Here is an 18,675-nt window from a genome sequence, read left to right on the forward strand (position 1 = left end):
CCACATTGTATAATTTTATAAGCTTGTCAGCGGAATAGATTTGGGTGGGGGTGGGGTATTTAAATTTTTGCATTTTCACATGCTGACTGTGTGTGTGTGACGGGGGGGTGGGGTGGTATTCACTCCCAAAGAATTAGGAGTACTGTGAATCTAGGCCATAGCCACTAACATCATTATAAAACTCAATTCTTGCAAGTGATCTTTGGGAAAATAACAATAACAACATTAACAGATTTTATTTATTGCCATTTCATCTAGTAAGTGCAACCAGTATTGCTGTCCAAATGATCATTTTGATCCCCAGTAATCTACTATATATCCATCATGGTGATTTTAATTTTTTCAGGGATATAAACTGTGTTTCAAATTGTTCATTTTTTTAAAAAAGAGTTTAATTAATGTTTAACCTTTACAGGAAGAAGATGTAGACTTTCTAGCTAGATTCTCTAAACTGATAAATGGAATGGGGCAGGCATTGATAGCTAGCTGGTCTAAACTTGTGAAGATTGGAGATTTAAAAAATGCTCAAGATAGTCTACAAGCAATTGAAGCAAAAGTGGCTCTAATGCTACAACTTTTGATTCATGAAGATGATGATATATCTTCAAATATAATAGGGTTTTGTTATGATTATCTGCACATATTGAAACAGGTAAATTTATGAAATTTTCCATTTTGAAAAGTCTATTTTTTCCTCTCAACCTTTTCAGCATTAATATGGGTACGTTGCTTGAGAAATTTCAAAACTAGGCTTTATTTCTTTTATTTTGTAGCTTCCTGTGCTTTCAGAACAACAAAAAGCTAATGTAGAGGTAAGAATAATGAAATGCCTTTTCATTTTACTAGTTTCATTTCGTTTTACTAGTCAATAAAACTGCCATGGGAAACCATTTCAGATCTGCAGTAAAGCAAACATATTTTAAAATATTAAAATTGTAAATTAAAAAATGAAATAATCCCCAAAGTTATTTAAATCCTTATCAGATAATAACTTTTTTACCACAAGTCATGAAATAATTATATGTTCTTTAATTTAGAGGAGGACCCCTTCCCCAAAATGCAACTGCGTGCCATTTTAATAATATGATAAAACTGGTATTTTCTTTCACTGTCCTTCCATCACCAGTTGAACACAATGACTAATTGGGGAAAAAACCCTTCAAGTCATAGTTTTTAGCATTATGAGAGGAGAAGAGGAAGTTTACTTACTGGGAGAGGGAGGGTAACATAGAAGAGAATGGTCAAGAGGAGAGGGGAAGATAAAGTTATTCTCAAAAAAAAAAATATTTATTCTGATGTCCAAGTAAGTAAAAATGTATAAATCAAATGCTAAACAGGATTTATTTTGAGTTCTATGCAGCTGAATATCTTGCGCTTAAAATTACTATTTCTTTTCTTGCATTTATAATGGTATAGTATAAAACAGTGCACGTACAGATTACTTTAACAACATTTAATTACTTCCGCTCTGCCTTATTTCTATTGAATCTTTCTCACTGCTTTTATTATTTTAATAAATAGAAGCTTATATTAGATGATAATTTTATCACTGATTTATCTTTCTAGGCAATTATGCTGGCAGTAATGAAAAAATTAACATATGATGAAGAATACAACTTTGAAAATGAGGTTAGAAGTCACCCTTAAATAATTCATTGGCAATTTCAGTTCTTGTGGTACCTGTTTCTTATTCCAGTTAGCCGTCTAGCTCCAGAAATCGTAGTTTTGGACTAACCTGGATACTTTTCAGAGATACCCCATTATAACTTATGCTGCATTGGTCCAAAATAAAATATAACCACATTGTGAACTCATTGTGAACCTACAAGAGGGGCAAGAGGACTCATTAGTGCTCTTGCCCCATCTTTCCCAATGTCATTCTAGAGAGCTAAAAATGAAGGGGCATTCTTCAAAGCATTGTAGCTTTGTCCAAAATATACTGACTATTTCAGCAAGAAGGATAATGACCATTGCAAAACAGCGCCCCAGCGTTGTCAAATGATTCTGAAGAATGCAACAGTTGATCAAGAATAATAAATAGGGATAAATGGTTTACATTGTATGTTTCCACTGGCGGGCAAAACTGTCTCAATACCACATTCTATACAGTTTTGTAGTTGTTACAGAAATGGCTAGTTTCTATTATTATAAAAAAGTAAAAAGTTGAGCGTAGATCTTAATGCCTTTTCAACTGCACCAAAGGAGTCAGAAGTCAATCTTTTTTTTTTTTCCCTTCCATTCCCCCACTATTCACTTCTCTTTTTCCTTCCCTAATTTTTCTAATTGCTTTTGTATTCTGTTTGTATGTTATAAACTAATAAAACTATATACATATACAATTTTGTCACTGAAAATGTTCAGAATTTCAGGACATTGTTAAGCTAGACAATTGTCAAATGCTTATGGAGACCAATAATTTGAATTAGAAGCAATAATATGTAAAGCTTTCTTTTGGGAAGTTAGATTTGCGTATGCTTGTAAGTAGTCTTGAAAACTATGACTTTTTCATTAGTATGTTTCTTATAAAGGTAGAAACAACTTTGTAGATAATTATTTATTTTAACATTCTCATCTACCACAAACTTTTAAATAATTTTTATAAGAGTTTTTTAAAAATGAGAAGTATTTGATCCTTTGAGTTCTTTTCTTCTTCTATTTCACACCCACCACTCCATCAGCATGCATGGTCAAGTTCCTCTTCCTGCTTTAAAATAACAATAAAAGGAACAGGAATAACAACATTCATTTTGGTGTAGTGGTTAAAGGTACTAGGCTGGAAACCAGGAGACCACGAGTTCTTTCCTGCCTTGGGTACAAGGCAAGAACAAATCGCATTCAAATATGTGGTCAATAAAAGTAAGCGGAGTTGTCCCCCTAGTCATCAGGAATCAAGAGTGAGACAAAAGGTAGTAAGAGTGAGTGATAATAATAAAGGCATTTATGTAGTTGCAGTCTAGCAGGACTACTTTCACAGATAATAAGATTGTAGGCAACAAGGAAGATGGATCTATTAATGTTTATTTATTTATTTATTTATTTATTTTGTCACAACAATATATGTAGGAATCATACAAAAGATTCTATAGTATATAAACATATATGGGTAAATATAAGGAGGTATAAGCATGTATATATAGAAAGAAGAAAAGAAAAACAATAGGACAGGAACGGTAGGCACGTTTGTGCGCTTATGCACGCCCCTTATGGTCCTCTTAGGAATGGGGTGAGGTCAATAGTAGAAAGTTTTTGGTTAAAGCTTTTAGGATTATGAGAAGAGACCACAGAGTCAGTAAAGTATTCCAAGCACTGATGATTCTGTTACAGAAGTCATATTTTCTGCAATCTAGATTAAAGCGGTTGACATTAAGTTTAAATCTATTAGTTGCTCTAGTATTATTGCAATTAAAGCTGAAGTAGTCTTTAACCGGAAGGACATTACAATAGATGATTCTGTGAGTTAAGCTTAGGTCTTGTCAAAGGCGACGGAGTTCCAAGTTTTCTAAGCCTAGGATTTCAAGTCTGGTGGGATAGGGTATTCTATTGTTTTCAGAGGAATGGAGAACTCTTCTTGTAAAATATTTCTGGACACGTTCAATTGTATTGATGTCAGAGATGTGGTGAGGGTTCCAAACAGGCGAGCTGTATTCTAGAATTGGTCTAGCAAATGTTTTATATGCTCTGGTTAATAGTGTGGTGTTTTTGGAAAAGAAACTACGCAAGATTAGGTTTACAACTCTTAGAGCTTTTTTTGCTATGTAATTGCAGTGGGCTTTGGCACTTAGATCATTTGACATGAAAACTCCAAGGTCTTTAATGGGATGGGGGTCATCTGTAAGGTAATGTCCATCTAGTATGTACTTAGTGTTTGGGTTCTTTTTTCCTATATGTAAGACTGAGCATTTGCTGGTTGAAATTTGGAGCTGCCAATTTTTAGACCAAGCAGTTAGATGATCAAGGTCATTTTGAATGATAGAAGTATTGTCTGTGATGTTAAATAGTTTGACATCATCAGCAAAGAGAACACAATTACTTGAGATATGGTCACAAAGATCATTAATGTATAGTTTAAGAGTGTTGGTCCAAGAACGCTGCCTTGAGGAACGCCACTCTTGACAGGAACAGGATTTGATAGAGCGTTGCCAATTTTGACCACTTGTTGTCTGTTAGACAGAAAAGCAGATATCCATTTGTGGAGGGGTCCAGAGATGCCATAGGATATTAGTTTTAGGAGAAGTTTATCGTGTACTACTGAGTCGAAAGCTTTGCAGAAGTCTATGTAGATTGCATCTATTGATTTGCCTTGATCAAGATTTGAAGTCCATATGTTTTTGCAGTGCAGAAGTTGTAAGTTACATGATAATTATTTTCTAAAACCGAATTGTTTGTTGGAGAGTAGGTTGTTTGTTTCTAAGTATGAGGTAATGGATTGGTTGATGATAGATTCCATGTTGTTAATCATCTAGCAAGAAATGCCTTGTAATAGTCAAATGCTAGTATATTATGGAACTAATTTGTTCATACTATCTGCTGACAGGGTGAAGATGAAGCCATGTTCGTAGAATATCGGAAACAGCTAAAACTCTTGTTGGATAGACTTGCACAAGTCTCACCTGAATTATTATTAGTTTCTGTTCGCAGAGTTTTTAACACTACATTGCAGTAAGTTTCAAATGAATTTCTGATAGAAGTTTTCATTTCTAATAATTAGGTAAAATGCTTCTTTCTTTTTAGTGACAATTTCCACTGATACTTAAGACCTGCTTTCAAATTGACTGATTACATTTTAGTAGCCAAAATCTGATTGCTGGAACTATAATGTAGACACGTATTTCATAGGGTTTTTTGCTATGTAGATCCTTTGTTAATTGTTGATACATTTGCAAGTCTATTGGTTTCATTAACATGAGGGGGGGGGAACTTGTTAAAGGCAGTAAGTTTCTCCCACTATGTCTCCACTGTGTTCTCCTGGAAGAAAGAAAAAGAAGTGCTTTGCTAGTAAATTGGAAAGAATTAAGTGGTATCAGCTTCAAAAACACTTGGCAATTTAAAACACAAGCACAGAATTTTAATGTGGGGAAAAGAGGATTGCATATAACAAACAAGAAGAATTTATTTTATTATAATATAACACCAAATTAAGTTTCTTCTTGTTCACAAAAAAAAATACTTGAATAATCTTGGCTCTTTTAGGGTTCATATTCTGTAGTGCATACTATAGTAAAACTACAGTATATAGTTTATACCAAATGAATCAATTAAATTTCAAATTTTATTATCCAATATCACCATAAGTAATGACTGGTGACTTGGAGAAAGTTTGTCCAAAAGATAGAAGAGAGGTTTGGGGAAGGTTGATGTAGTTGGTAATCCCAGAAATTAATTGTTAATGCTTACCGTATTTTTCGGCATATAAAACGCACCTTAATTGGGGGGGAGGGACAAGAAAAAAAGAATTCTATCTCTGCCTACCAGCATCAGGATCAGCGGCATCCTCACTTCCAATGCCTTAATATTATTAATAATTATTATAATAATAATTATTATAATTATTATATAATTATTAATAACAATATAATTATTATTATATTAATACTATTATTATAATTCTTAATATTATCACTCATAATTCGTTTTACATGCCATCCTAACTCATCTAGCAGTCGAATACATTGATAAATATGCATAGCTGACAAGGATTAGAGAGGATGTGGTCCCATGAGGAAAAGAAGGCAGCAGACTACGAATAAATATTAAAGCACAGGTCTGCTTAGTTCTCTCCTGAAAAAACATCATGGGCTGCAACGCGGGGTACCGTCTTTTGTCTGTGAGTTAGTCATTACACCAAGCGCTCTTAGTACCACCCGCTTAAAATCCTGGCAGGATATGCAGTTGCTCCAGAGCGCACTTGCTGGTTGATCCGCCGGGCAAAAGACGCTGCTGTGGGTCGGCTGTTTGAATTCAAAGCAATTTGCTTCGGAGAATTGAGAAAAAAAATGCCATGCAGGGAGGCGACACTTTTTCCTCACCCATTGCCTGAAGCAATTCCCACAGTAACGCAACAGCCAAGCCGGTTCCTGAAGTCCGCTGCCCCTCAATTCCTGACTCATGGCAGCGACTCCGCAAGCAGCAAAGGACAGCTTTCTCTTCTGCCTCGGCTCCTCAAAGCCAAGCAGCGCCTGCAAGCATTTTCCAAGAAGCAAGCGAAGTAGAAATGCATCAACGACGCCAAAAGGAGGAGAAGGAGGAGGAGGAGGAGGAGGAGGAGGAGGAGGTGGAGGTGGTGGTGGTGGTGGTCCAGATCATGTCCTACAGCCTACCCACTTTCCACACAGAGGATTTTCGGCTGACAACCTCTGAAGGGTGGGGGGCGGCTACATTCGGCGTATAAGTTGCCGGGATAGCTCAGGCAATAGAGAAGCCTGTTATTAAAACACAGAGCCTGCAATTACTGCAGGTTCGAGCCCGGCCCAAGGTTGACTCAGCCTTCCACCCTTTATAAGGTAGGTAAAATGAGGACCCAGATTGTTGGGGGGGCAATAAGTTGACTTTGTAAAAAATATATACAAATAGAATGAGACTATTGCCTTATACATTGTAAGCCGCCCTGAGTCTTCGGAGAAGGGCGGGGTATAAATATAAACAAAACAAAACAAAAAAGATGCACCCAGATTTTCACCCTCTTTTTGGGGGTAAAAAGGTGCATCTTATATGCCGAAAAATACAGTAATTTATCTGTTGATGAAACATTCATGTTCTTATAGGTATATTTAATTCAGCTGAATTCTAATAAATTATTCATAAAATAATTTCATATTTTGTTAATTTGTTTTCTATCTATTCTTTCTTATAGAAATTGGCAAACCAAACCATTTATGGAAGTAGAAGTAGCAATAAGATTGTTATACATGTTAGCTGAAGCTCTTCCAGTATCTCATAGTGCTCACTTTACAGGTGATACAAAAGCTAGTGCTCTGCAAGATATGATGCGGACTGTAAGTGTGAATCAAAATCTGTAATTTGTTACAATTTTTATATCAACAAAATTGACTCAGTCATTTTTCTCTTTTTCTTTTCTTTTTAGTTGGTTACATCAGGTATTAGCACTTACCAGCATACGTCAGTAACTCTGGAATTCTTTGAGACTGTGGTCAGATATGAAAAATTTTTCTCTCTGGAACCTCAGCACATTCCAAATGTTTTAGTAAGTTCATACTAGATAGCTATTTATTTATGAAACTGTCCATAATATTGTATCTCTCTTTTAAAATAATATTGAATAATATTGAAAATTAATAATATTCAATATTATTTTACTAATCAGTTTGCTTGGTTAGTTAAAAATTCAAATGGCTAAATTCTTTCCTTTTAATTGCAGATAGCATTCTTGGATCACAGAGGTCTTCGCCATACTAATCCAAAAGTACGAAGCAGAATAGCATACCTTTTTTCCAGATTTGTCAAATCCCTCAAGTAAGCTTAATGACAAGTCATTTAATAAAAATGAATATTCTGAATAGAATATGATGGGTTTGGTACCTAAAGGAGACTGTTAAATACACTCAGAAGGATGTTTCTCCAGCACAAACAATAGAAGCATATCTTAATTTTTAAGACTGATTTTTAAATCATTAATTTATAATTTATCTTTCTCTTCAACTATAAATTATTCTGAGATTTATAAATACTGTAGTGGTATAGTTATAAATCATGATTTTCTTATCTCCACATTAGTGAAAATCTAATGTGATATGATTATTGTTGAGTTTTAATATTGGAACTATTTAACATATTTGTAAATGTGTAATGTGGTTTACATTCTTATGCTTTAGTAAACAAATGAACCCTTTTATTGAAGATGTATTGAACAGAATACAAGACCTGCTAGAGCTTTCTCCACCTGTAAGTATTTTGTATTATCTTTAATGACGACTGCAGATTTATAGACTGCTAAAGGAGGGAGGGAGAGCTTAGTTTACTGAGTTGCCACTTAAGTGTTTGAAGATAGCTAAACGAATTTATGAATTATAATAGATCTTTTCTCTGAAAACTCAAGGTGATAGATCTCCCCGTGTAATATCTCCATAATACAGCCTATTAGTTGAACTAAGAGAGTGTTGTCTTGTAATCATCTGATGAAATCTGTAAATAAGAATGGACTTGAAACTGGACCTCCCTCCGTCAAGCCTGTTTTTATATTGGCTTCTAATATATACTGTATTTTTCAGACTATAAGACGCACCTAAATTTAGAAGAGGAAATCAACAACAAGTTTTTGGCCGCCCTTTTTTCGTCCTTTTCCAGTTGTGGGGTTTTTTGTTGTTGTTTTTTGGCCTATTTCTGGGGCTTTTTTCGGCCCATTTTCAAGGTTTTTTTCAGCCCGTTTTGAGGGCTTTTTTCAGCTCATTTTTAAGGCTTTTTGGGGGCTTTTTTTGGCCTGTTTTTGAGGCTTTTGGGGCCCATTTTTGAGGCGCTTTTTGGCCTGCTTTTGAGGCTTTTTGGCCCATTTTTAGCCTTTTTGTGGGCCCATTTTTGAGGCTTTTTGGAGGGCATTTTGATGCTTTTTTTGGCCTGTTTTTGAGGCTTTTTTCAGCCCGTTTTTGAGGCCTCGAAAATGGTCCCAAAAAAGCTTTGGAAATGGGCTGATAAAAGCCCCAAAAATGGCCCGAAAAGGCCCCAAAATGGGCCAAAAAAAAGCCTTGAAAACAGGATGAAAAAAGCCTTGAAAATGGGCCAAAAAAGGCCTGAAAAAGGCAGAGAAAAGGCCCCAAAACAAGGCGTGCTGAAGCCAAAAAATGGCTGGCGGCTGGACAGGGCTTCGGCAATATTTGGTCTATAAGACACACAGACGCTTTTCGCCCCCTTTTGGGAGACAAAAAGTATGTCTTATAGTCTGAAAAATACGGTACATATATTTGATTTATAAGTTCATGAGGTAAGACCATTATCTCATTAGTCACATATGATAATATTTGACTTGTTCTTTCAATTATCATAGAATGTGTCAGGTCTCTACTTCATCTGAAGTGGTCCTGGTGGTCCTGGATCCAGGCTTAAATTTTTACTTTTGTTTTATAAATATAGAAGATACCCACAAGCTTAGTTGGTATCTTAGTTTAGTCTGTTTTAAGATAAAGGTAAAATGAAAATAAGTGGAGATTGCCTTGACTTTTCTGGAGTAACACATTATATGCTCCTTATTCTTAAAAACACTAGATGACTCCTTCAAGTCATCTCTAGAGAGTAAAATATAAGAAATGCTAAAATATGAATGTGGTTTATTTATACAATAATTGGGTGACTGACTTAAGAAGTCTGAAAACTGCGCCTTGACAGTTGGAAGAATGCTGTTATTCCCTTGCACAAAAGAAAAAGATAGCAGATAGAATGCAGAAACATCATAGAGATAGTTTCTTTATATTTTTTAATTTTTAGTAAGTCATGGAGAAATTTACCCATGTGATTGATTCCATGTTATTGTAATTTCTGATTTTAAAAAAGTTGAAAGTGACTAGGGTTGAATAGTAGAGAGATTTGTATAGGTATGTAGTTTAAAGGTCCATTGTTGATTATAGGAACAGTTTACAGTGGAAAAACCTTTGTTTGAAAATAGATTACTTTGCATTACTTAGCAAATGGTTCAGCACTAACCAGCAGAAGGCAAGGATGTGTAATATCTTCCTTGCTTAATATATAGAATTATTGTGGTGACAGCAGAGATGTGTTGTTTGGGGTTGCAAGTGTATGTATACTGTTAAGAGTGGGTGCAAGTTATACATCAATGGGAAAAATGTAGGCAGTATATGAATTTGAATATTTTGGTAGAATATTAATTAAATGGGAAAATGGATGAAGAATTGTTAATATTTACAAATGTCAGAAGATTGCTTTATAGTCTGAATGATTGTTGAAATAAACCATAATAATCCTTCTGCTTATGGTATTACATAACACTAAAAATTGGGTATGTCAGAGAAACATGAAAGTAAATTGAATGTGGTGGAAATGTTTCTTGATAAAACAAGAATACATAGGGCTGAATGAAGATAGACGCAGCCAGTATAAAAACAATATTTTCAGGTGTTTATATACAATGAATTAACAAGGATCAAAGTGCAAAAGAACATATAGAAAGTTAGTATTGTGAGTTGGGTTGCTCTATAAATCAGATAAATAAATAGAAAATGGGTCAAGAAGGAAAAGATCAAGGAAGATGTAGATGAATGAAATTGGTAAGATTTTCAGGAAGACTGGGAGAAGTTTAAAGAACAAAAAGTAATATTTGAAGAAGGTCAGGATGAAACCAAGTATGATTTGCAAGGACAAAAAGATGTAGAAGGTAATGTTGAATGGTACTTCTATAAACATCTATGTCTCTCTTTGTGTGCACATGTGTGACTTTGAGTCAGTGTTGATTTCTGATGACTGTCTGGACAAATTCCTGCAGTTTTCTTGGTAAGATTTACAGAAGTGATTTGTTCCTGCCTATCAGATATGTGTGTGTGTGTGTGTGTAGGTCTTGGCATTTTTGGGTCTTTTCCCGTGTAAGGTTGAGAGTATCTTGGTGATGTTTCAACGAGGTCTCATCATCTTCAGGCTGGTGTCTTCGGCTTCGTGCTTCTCGAGCAAAGAGTGGTCGGAGCTGCCGTCTCTCTATAAATACTGGTGGGGCGTGTTGCTGTGAACGGGTTGGTTGGCTCTGTGGTTGCATCCTGATTGGTAGATGGAGTGGGTATTTGCAGATTGGGTGGCTGTTTCGTAGCATCCTGTGTGGGTGTGGTCCTTTTGTTCCTGAGCTTTGGTGTTGTGGCCTCTGAAGTTCTGTGATATGATGTTTTGAGCAGATGTCTGTGATGCAGCATCCCGAGCCCTGGTTTGGCTCCGAGTCTGAAGTCCTGTCATGTGTTCCTGGTGCATGTCAGCCTGCTTTGTGTGGGGATCAGAGGGGGGGGGGGCGCAGCAGCATTGGTGTCAGCATGGTCTGGCTTCTGGATGTGATGGCAGCTCCGACCACTCTTTGCTCGAGAAGCACGAAGCCGAAGACACCAGCCTGAAGATGATGAGTAAGACCTCATCGAAACATCGCCAAAATACTCTCAACCTTACACGGGAAAAGACCTGAAAATGCCAAGACCTACATACCTATATCCGTGAAAACCTACAAAAACATATAATAATAATAACAACAACAACAACAACAACAACAACAACAATAATAATAATAATAATAATAAAATAAAAATAATAATAATATTTTAATTTTATTAAAATTAAAATATTAATTTTAATTAATCTCCCGAAGGACTCAGGGCGGTGAACAGCCAGAATAAAAATAACAAATATACACAGTGAAATAAAACATTAATTAAAAAACTTATTTAAATTTGGCCCAAATTTAAAATGCATTTAAAATCCCAAAAAAACTAATTAAAAATTTAAAACCTATAAACAACTAAAAAAACCCATAAACAACTAAAAATGCCAGTCCCGCGCGGACAAATAAATAGGTCTTAAGCTCGCGGCGAAAGGTCCGAAGGTCTGGAAGTAGTCGAAGTCCAGGGGAAAGTTCATTCCATAGGGTAGAAGGCCCTTCCCCTGGGGGCCGCCAGCCGGCATTGCTTGGCTGACAGCACCCGAAGGAGTCCCTCTCTGTGAGAGCGCACGGGTCGGTGGGAGGCAAGCGGTGGCAGTAGGCGGTCCTGTAAGTAACCCGGACCTAAGCCATGGAGCGCTTTAAAGGTGGTAACCAACACCTTGAAGTGCACCCGGAAGACCACAGGCAGCCAGTGCAGTCTGCGCAGGATTGGTGTTATATGGGAGCTCCGACCAGCTCCCTCTATCACCCGCGCAGCTGCATTCTGGACTAGCTGAAGTCTCCGGGTGCTCTTCAAGGGGAGCCTCATGTAGAGAGCATTGCAGTAGTCCACGCGAGAGGTAATAAGAGTGTGAGTGACTGTGCATAAGGAATCCCGGTCAAGAAAGGGGCGCAACTGGCGAATCAGGCGTACCTGATAAAAAGCTCTCCTGGAGACGGTCGTCAAGTGGTCTTCAAAAGACAACTGCCCATCCAGGAGAATGCCTAAGTTGCGCACCCTCTCCAACGGGGCCAATGACTCGCCCCCGACAGTCAGCCGTGGTTGTAGCTGACTGTACCGGGACACCAGCATCCACAGCCACTCCGTCTTGGAGGGGTTGAGCTTGAGCCTGTTCCTCCCCATCCAGACCTTCACAGCTTCCAGACACCGGGACAGCACTTCGACAGCTTAGTTAGGGTGGCCTGGGTGGAGAAGTACAGCTGAGTATCGTCAGCATACAGTTGGTAACTCACCCCAAAGCCACTGATGATCTCACCCAGCAGCTTCATATAGATGTTGAACAGGAGGGGCGAGAGAATCGACCCCTGCAGCACCCCGTACATGAAGCGCCTCATAGTCGATCTCTGCCCTCCTGCCAACACCGTCTGCGACCGGTCAGAGAGGTAGGAGGAGAACCACCGAAAAACGGTGCCTCCCACTCCCAAACTCTCCAACTGGCGCAGCAGGATACCATGGTCGATGGTATCAAAAGCCGCTGAGAGGTCTAATAGGACTAGGGCAGAGGAATAACCTCTGTCCCGAGCCCTCCAGAGATCATCCACCAAAGCTGTCTCTGTGCTGTATCCAGGCCGAAAGCTGGACTGGAACGGGTCTAGATAGACCATTTCTTCCAGGAACTGGGGTAGCTGACATGCCACCACACTCTCTACAACCTTCGCCACAAAGCGAAGGTTGGAGACAAGACGGTAATTGCCTAAAATGGCCGGGTCCAGGGAAGGCTTCTTGAGGAGGGGGTCTCATCACCGCCTCTTTCAAGGCGGGAGGGACAACCTCCTCCAACAAAGAAGCATTAATAATTCCCTGGAGCCAGCCCCGTGTCACCTCTTGTGTGGCCAGCACCAACCAGGAGGACACGGGTCCAATAAACATGTAGTGGCATTAAGCCTTCCCAGCATCCTGTCCATCTCCTCGGGAGTCATAGGATCAAACTCCTCCCAAACAGTCTCAACAAGACGAGGCTCTGACGTCTCACCTGAATCTACCCAATTTTGGTCTAAACCGTCCCGGAGCTGAGCGATTTTAGTACATACTAAAATCCTCGGCTCAGCCCTGCAAGGGGTCATCCCGCACCTCCTGCTGCAGGAGAGAGCGGGTCACCCGAAACAGGGCGGCCGGGCAGTTATCTGCCGATGCAATAAGGGAGGAAACGTATGTACATTTAGCCTCCCTCAATGCCACTAGGTAGGTCTGAATAAATGACCTAACCAGTGTTCGGTCAGCTTCGGAACGGCTAGACCGCCAGGCACTCTCTAGGCGTCTTTTCCGGCGCTTCATCTCCCTCAGCTCCTCAGAAAACCAAGGATCTGGTTGAGACCTGCGCCGGATCAGAGGCCGCAAAGGCACGACACGGTCCAGAGCCCCAGCCGCGGCCCATTCCCAGGCCGTGACTAGTTCTTCGGCCGTGCCGCGGGCCAAATCCTCAGGAAACTGCCCAAGCTCCGTCAGGAACCTCTCTGAGTCCATCAGGCGCCTGGGACGGAACTAACGCATTGGTCCCCCCTGCGGTGTTGGGTAGCAGTCCGAAAGTCCAGACGAAGGAGAGAGTGATCCGACCATGACAAAGGTTCAACGACTACATCACCCAGTTCCAGATCATTCATCCACTGACCCGAGATAAAAATCAAATCTAGTGTGCCTCCCCCGATGTGAGTAGGGCCGTCAACTACTTGAGTCAGGTCCATGGCCATCATGGAGGCCATGAACTCCCGAGCCGCCGAAGACGCAGCGCCGGTTGATGGCAAGTTGAAATCCCCCATGACCATAAGTCTAGGGGTCTCAACCGCCAACCCGGCTAGCACCTCCAGCAGCTCGGGCAGGGCTGTTGTCACGTAACAAGGAGCCAGGTACGTGATCAATAAGCCCACCTGAGTCCTACGGCCCCACTTCACATAGAGGGTTTCACAACCAGATATCTGAGGTACAGTAGTCTCCCTCGGTTCTAGACTTTCCTTAATAACGACCGCCACCCCTCCACCCCTACCTTGGGCCCTCGGTTGGTGGAATGCTCGGAAACCTGGTGGGCACATCTCAACCAGGGGAATCCCCCCTTCCGTGCCCAACCAGGTTTCCATAATGCCCATAAGGTCCGCGGCCCCCTCCTGAATGAGATCAGAAATCAGGGGGGCTTTGTTCACCACGGACCTCGCATTGCATAACATCAGGCGAAGGTCCAAGCTCTGAGGAATCTGGTCACTCGGGGAACGGGAAAAGTCTGAGGGGCCGGAGCAAGCAATCACTCTTAAACAGCGAGCGCGCTCTCCCGAAACACGATATGGCCCCCCGCTTCCGCCGTATCTGCCCCTCCCACTTACCGTGTCGATGGAATAACCCTGGTGAACTGGAACGTGATTGTCCCCCGTCACCTCCGGACCTATTATAGTAACGCCACGAGTACCAACAGGAACTGGCCCCCTCCCCGATGGGTTTTCCCTCCCACCTCCCAACCCATATATATAACTATATATATATATATATAACTATATATATATATTTGTTTTCTGAGGTTTTCGCGGGTGTTTGTATGTAGGTCTTTGGTTATTGGGGTTTTCTCCCGCGTAAAATTGGAAGTGTCTTGGCGACGTTTCGACGAAGTCTCATTCGTCATCTTCAGGCTTCAGCTTCATGCTTCTGGGAGCAATGTGTGATTGCAGCTGTTTCTTCCTTTTTAACTGCTAGTGGGGGTTTGAACTGATTGGGTGGGAGCTTGGCTGTGCTCTGATTGGATGGGGTTTTTTTGTGCTCTGATTGGCTGGGGGTGTGTCCTGTTTGGGTGGGGGCTTGGTTGTGCTCAGATTAGTCTGAGTTGCATGGGGATTTGAGCTGGTGAGCTGCACTGCTGCTGTTTGGCTTCGTGGTCGTGCTACATCTTCGTAGTGGGTGTCAGTCTGCTGCATGTATGGATTGGAGGGGTTTGAAATGGCTAACGTTGCAGCTGCGGTCTGGCTTCTGGTCCTTGGTCGTGCTTCCTGATCAGTGTGGGTTTGGGTCTGCTTTCTGGGTGGATGTGTGGTGGTGACATCCTGTGTGGACCTCGTGAGTGTGGGTCTGGTGTCATTCCTCGTGTTAAGGACTCGTTTGTCAATAAGGGCGGGTTTCCAAATGGCTGGTAGGCAGGAGGTATCATCTCGTTTGTTCATGCTGTGTGGGCGTTTTTCTATCTCGATGGCTTCTCTGATTATTCTGTTGTTAAAGTGTTCAGTTTTGGCGACAGTTCTGGTCTTTTTAAAGTCAATATCGTGTCCTGTGGCTTTAAGGTGTTGGACCAGGGAAGAAGTTGGTTCCTCTTTTTTGACTGAGTTCTTGTGTTCTTCAATGCGTGCACTTATTCTTCTGCATTGAAGAACACAAGAACTCAGTCAATGGGCCTGGCCTCTTGGGGGGATAAGGCTGGAGAGACCTGGCCTCTGGGGTGGTTAGGATTTATTCCTGGCCATGTCTGGAGGGGGTTGTTGGAGGTTTGCGGGGAGATGATGGAGGCATTCCGGAGCGGTTCCCCTGTAACCAGTCTGTGGTTGTGACTGTGATAACATCATCCATGCCCCCCTCGGCCTTTTTGGGACTTCTATGGCCGTTTTTGGTCCTATTAGGACTTTTTGGGGGAGACAATGGGACTTATTTGGGGACAGAGGAAGACGGAGGAGGATGTGCCCAAGGACTGGAGTGCCATCTCCCCTCACCCCCGGTTCCAGGATGTTTGGACTATACACTCGACAGAATACCACCTAGACTGTCATTTGGTGCCTATCGCTGTTCCATTCTGCGTCCGTCCTCATTCTGGACTAGTACCATCTGCTACCACCTGCCATTCGGAGATGGAGCTTTTGTTTTTGCCGATTCTTAGTCTCAGCTGCTACGCACTATACTCATGAGGAACTCTTGCGCCTGCGAGGTGCCCCGCCGCAGGAATGGCCTCCTCACTACGAGGGCCGGCCTCCATGACGGTCTTGGGACCCACAGAGGTGGCATGCGAAAAGAAGAGCTTGTGGGGTTTTAGAGAGGAACTTTTAAGGGGTAGGAGGGTAAGGCGGGCAATGGGGTAACCCGTCGGGTGAGGCCAGTCTCTGCACATGCTCATGGCGGTCTTTCTTTATCAGGTTCGGAGGTTATGGGGTGGAGGTGTTCCTATTGATGAGGGTGGTTCTATTGACACGGTAAGTGGGAGAGGCAGATATGGCGGAAGCGAGGGTCATACCAAGTTTCGGGAGCGTGCTCGATGTCTGAAAGCGATCACGCTCCGACCCCTTGGACTTCTCCGTTCCCGGATGGTCAGGATCCTCAGAGCCCGGGCCTTCGGTTGATGTTGTGCAATGCTCGGTCCGTGGTGAACAAAGCCCCCCTTGTTTGTGATCTTATTCAGGGGGGTTCCACGGACCTTATAGGCATTACGGAGACCTGGTTGGGCACGGAAGGGGGTGTGCCCCTCGTGGAGATGTGCCCGCCGGGTTTTCGTGCATTCCATCAACCGAGGCCCAGGGTAGGGGTGGTGGGGTGGCGGTTGTGATTAGAGAGAGTCTAGAGCCGAGGGAGACCACTGTGCCTCAGATTGCCGGGTGCGAATCCCTCTTTGTGAGATGGGGTCATAGGTGTCAGATGGGTCTGCTGATCGCGTACCTGGCTCCTTGCTACGTGACAGCTGCCCTGCCCGAGCTCCTGGAGGTGCTGGCCGGGGTGGCAGTTGAGACCCCCAGACTTTTAGTCATGGGGGACTTTAACTTGCCATCTTCCGGCCTGTCATCGACAGCGGCTCGGGAGTTCACGGCTTCCATGACGGCCTTGGACCTGACCCAGGTAATTGATGGCCCTACTCACATTGGGGGTGGCACTCTGGACCTGATTTTTCTCTCTGGTCAGTGGTTGAGAGATCTGGACTTAAAGGAAATAGTCACTGAACCTTTGTCATGGTCAGATCACTCTCTTCTTCGCCTGGACTTTCTGACCGCCATTCACCACCGCAGGGAGACGGAGCCGATACGTTGGTTCCGTCCCAGGCGCCTGATGGACCCGGATGGACGGAGCTTGGGCCATTTCCTGAGGGTCTGGCTCACGGCTCGGCCGAGGAACTTGTTGCGGCCTGGGAACGGGCCGCGGCGGGGGCCTTAGACCGAGTCGTGCCTTTGCGGCCTCTGACCCGGCGCAGGGCCCAACCGGCTCCTTGGTTCTCCGAGGAGCTGAGGGGGATGAAGCGCCGGAGAAGACGCCTAGAGAGTTCCTGGAGGTCTAGCTGTTCGGAAGCTGATCGGACACTAGTGAAGTCCTATACTAGGACTTACCTAGTGGCATTGAGGAAGCGAGGCGTAGCTACGCCTCCTCCCTCATTGCATCGGCAGATACCGGCCCGGCCGCCCTGTTCCGGGTGACCCGCTCCCTCCTCCATCAGGGGGAGCGGGATGACCCGTTGCAGGGACGGGCTGAGGAGTTTAACGGTTATCTATACGATAAAATCGTTCAGCCGGGATGGTCTGGACCAAGATTGCGGTGATGCGGGTGAGACGCTCGAGGTGGTCTTGGCGACATTATTTGGGATGAGTTTGACCCTGTGGCTCCGAGGACATGGACAGGTTGCTGGGTAGGTTGAATGCCACCACGTGTTTACTGGACCCGTGCCCCTCCTGGCTGGTGCTGGCCACTCGGGAGGTGACACGAGGCTGGCTCCAGGCGATTACGATCGCTTCTTTGGTGGAGGTGTCTTCCGGCCGCCTTGAAAGAGGCGGTGGTGAGGCCCTCCTTAAGAAGCCTTCCCTGGACCCGGCTGTTTTAGGTAATTATCGTCCGGTCTCCAACCTTCGCTTCGCGGCGAAGGTTGTAGAGAGTATGGTGGCATATCAGCTTCCCTTGCACCTGGATGAAACTGTCTATCTAGACCCGTTCCAGTCCGGTTTCCGACCCGGTTACAGCACGGAGACGGCTTTGGTCGCGTTGGTAGATGATTTCTGGAGGGCCAGGGATAGGGGTTGTTCCTCTGCTCTGGTCCTATTAGACCTCTCAGCGGCTTTCGATACCATCGACCATGGTATCCTGCTGCGCCGGTTGGGGGGATTGGGAGAGGGAGGCACCGTTTATCGGTGGTTCTCCTCCTATCTCCGACCGGTCGCAGTCGGTGTTGACAGGGGGCAGAGGTCGCCCCGAGGCGCCTCACTTGTGGGTGCCGCAGGGTCGATTCTCTCGCCTTCTGTTTAACATCTACATGAAACCGCTGGGTGAGATCATCAGTGGTTTCGTGTGAAGTATCAGCTGTATGCGGATGATACTCAGCTGTACTTTTCACACCGAACCACCCCAACGGTTATCAAGTGCTGTCCCGGTGTCTGGAGGCCGTACGGGTCTGGATGGGGAGAAACAGGCTCAAGCTCAATCCCGCCAAGACAGAGTGGCTGTGGATGCCGGCATCCCGGTACAGTCAGCTAAATCCGCGGCTGAACATCGGTGGCGAGTCATTGGCCCCGATGGAGAGGGTCCGCAACTTAGGCGTCCTCCTGGATGAACGGCTGTCTCTAGAAGAGCATTTGACGGCCGTCTCCAGGAGAGCGTTCACCAGGTTCGCCTGGTACGCCAGTTGCGCCTTTCTGGACCGGGATGCCCTATC

General features: G+C 43.1%; 1 protein-coding gene across 5 annotated transcripts in view; it reads left to right on the forward strand.

Annotated features, from left to right (window-relative positions):
* Nucleotides 1-18,675, forward strand: part of XPOT (exportin for tRNA) — a 53,586-nt gene that overhangs the window by 14,897 nt on the left and 20,014 nt on the right. For 4 of the 5 annotated variants that reach the window (XM_058191203.1, XM_058191204.1, XM_058191201.1 and 1 more), the window contains 8 exons: nucleotides 416-652; nucleotides 774-812; nucleotides 1,567-1,629; nucleotides 4,535-4,659; nucleotides 6,851-6,992; nucleotides 7,082-7,201; nucleotides 7,376-7,470; nucleotides 7,830-7,899. In XM_058191203.1, the coding sequence (XP_058047186.1) occupies nucleotides 416-652; nucleotides 774-812; nucleotides 1,567-1,629; nucleotides 4,535-4,659; nucleotides 6,851-6,992; nucleotides 7,082-7,201; nucleotides 7,376-7,470; nucleotides 7,830-7,899 (891 nt within the window). The remainder of the gene's footprint in view (nucleotides 1-415; nucleotides 653-773; nucleotides 813-1,566; nucleotides 1,630-4,534; nucleotides 4,660-6,850; nucleotides 6,993-7,081; nucleotides 7,202-7,375; nucleotides 7,471-7,829; nucleotides 7,900-18,675) is intronic. The other variant, XM_058191205.1, reaches the window with a different exon arrangement.

The sequence above is a fragment of the Ahaetulla prasina genome, chromosome 7 (genome assembly GCF_028640845.1).
Source record: "Ahaetulla prasina isolate Xishuangbanna chromosome 7, ASM2864084v1, whole genome shotgun sequence".
NCBI classification, from domain to species: Eukaryota; Metazoa; Chordata; class Lepidosauria; order Squamata; family Colubridae; genus Ahaetulla; species Ahaetulla prasina.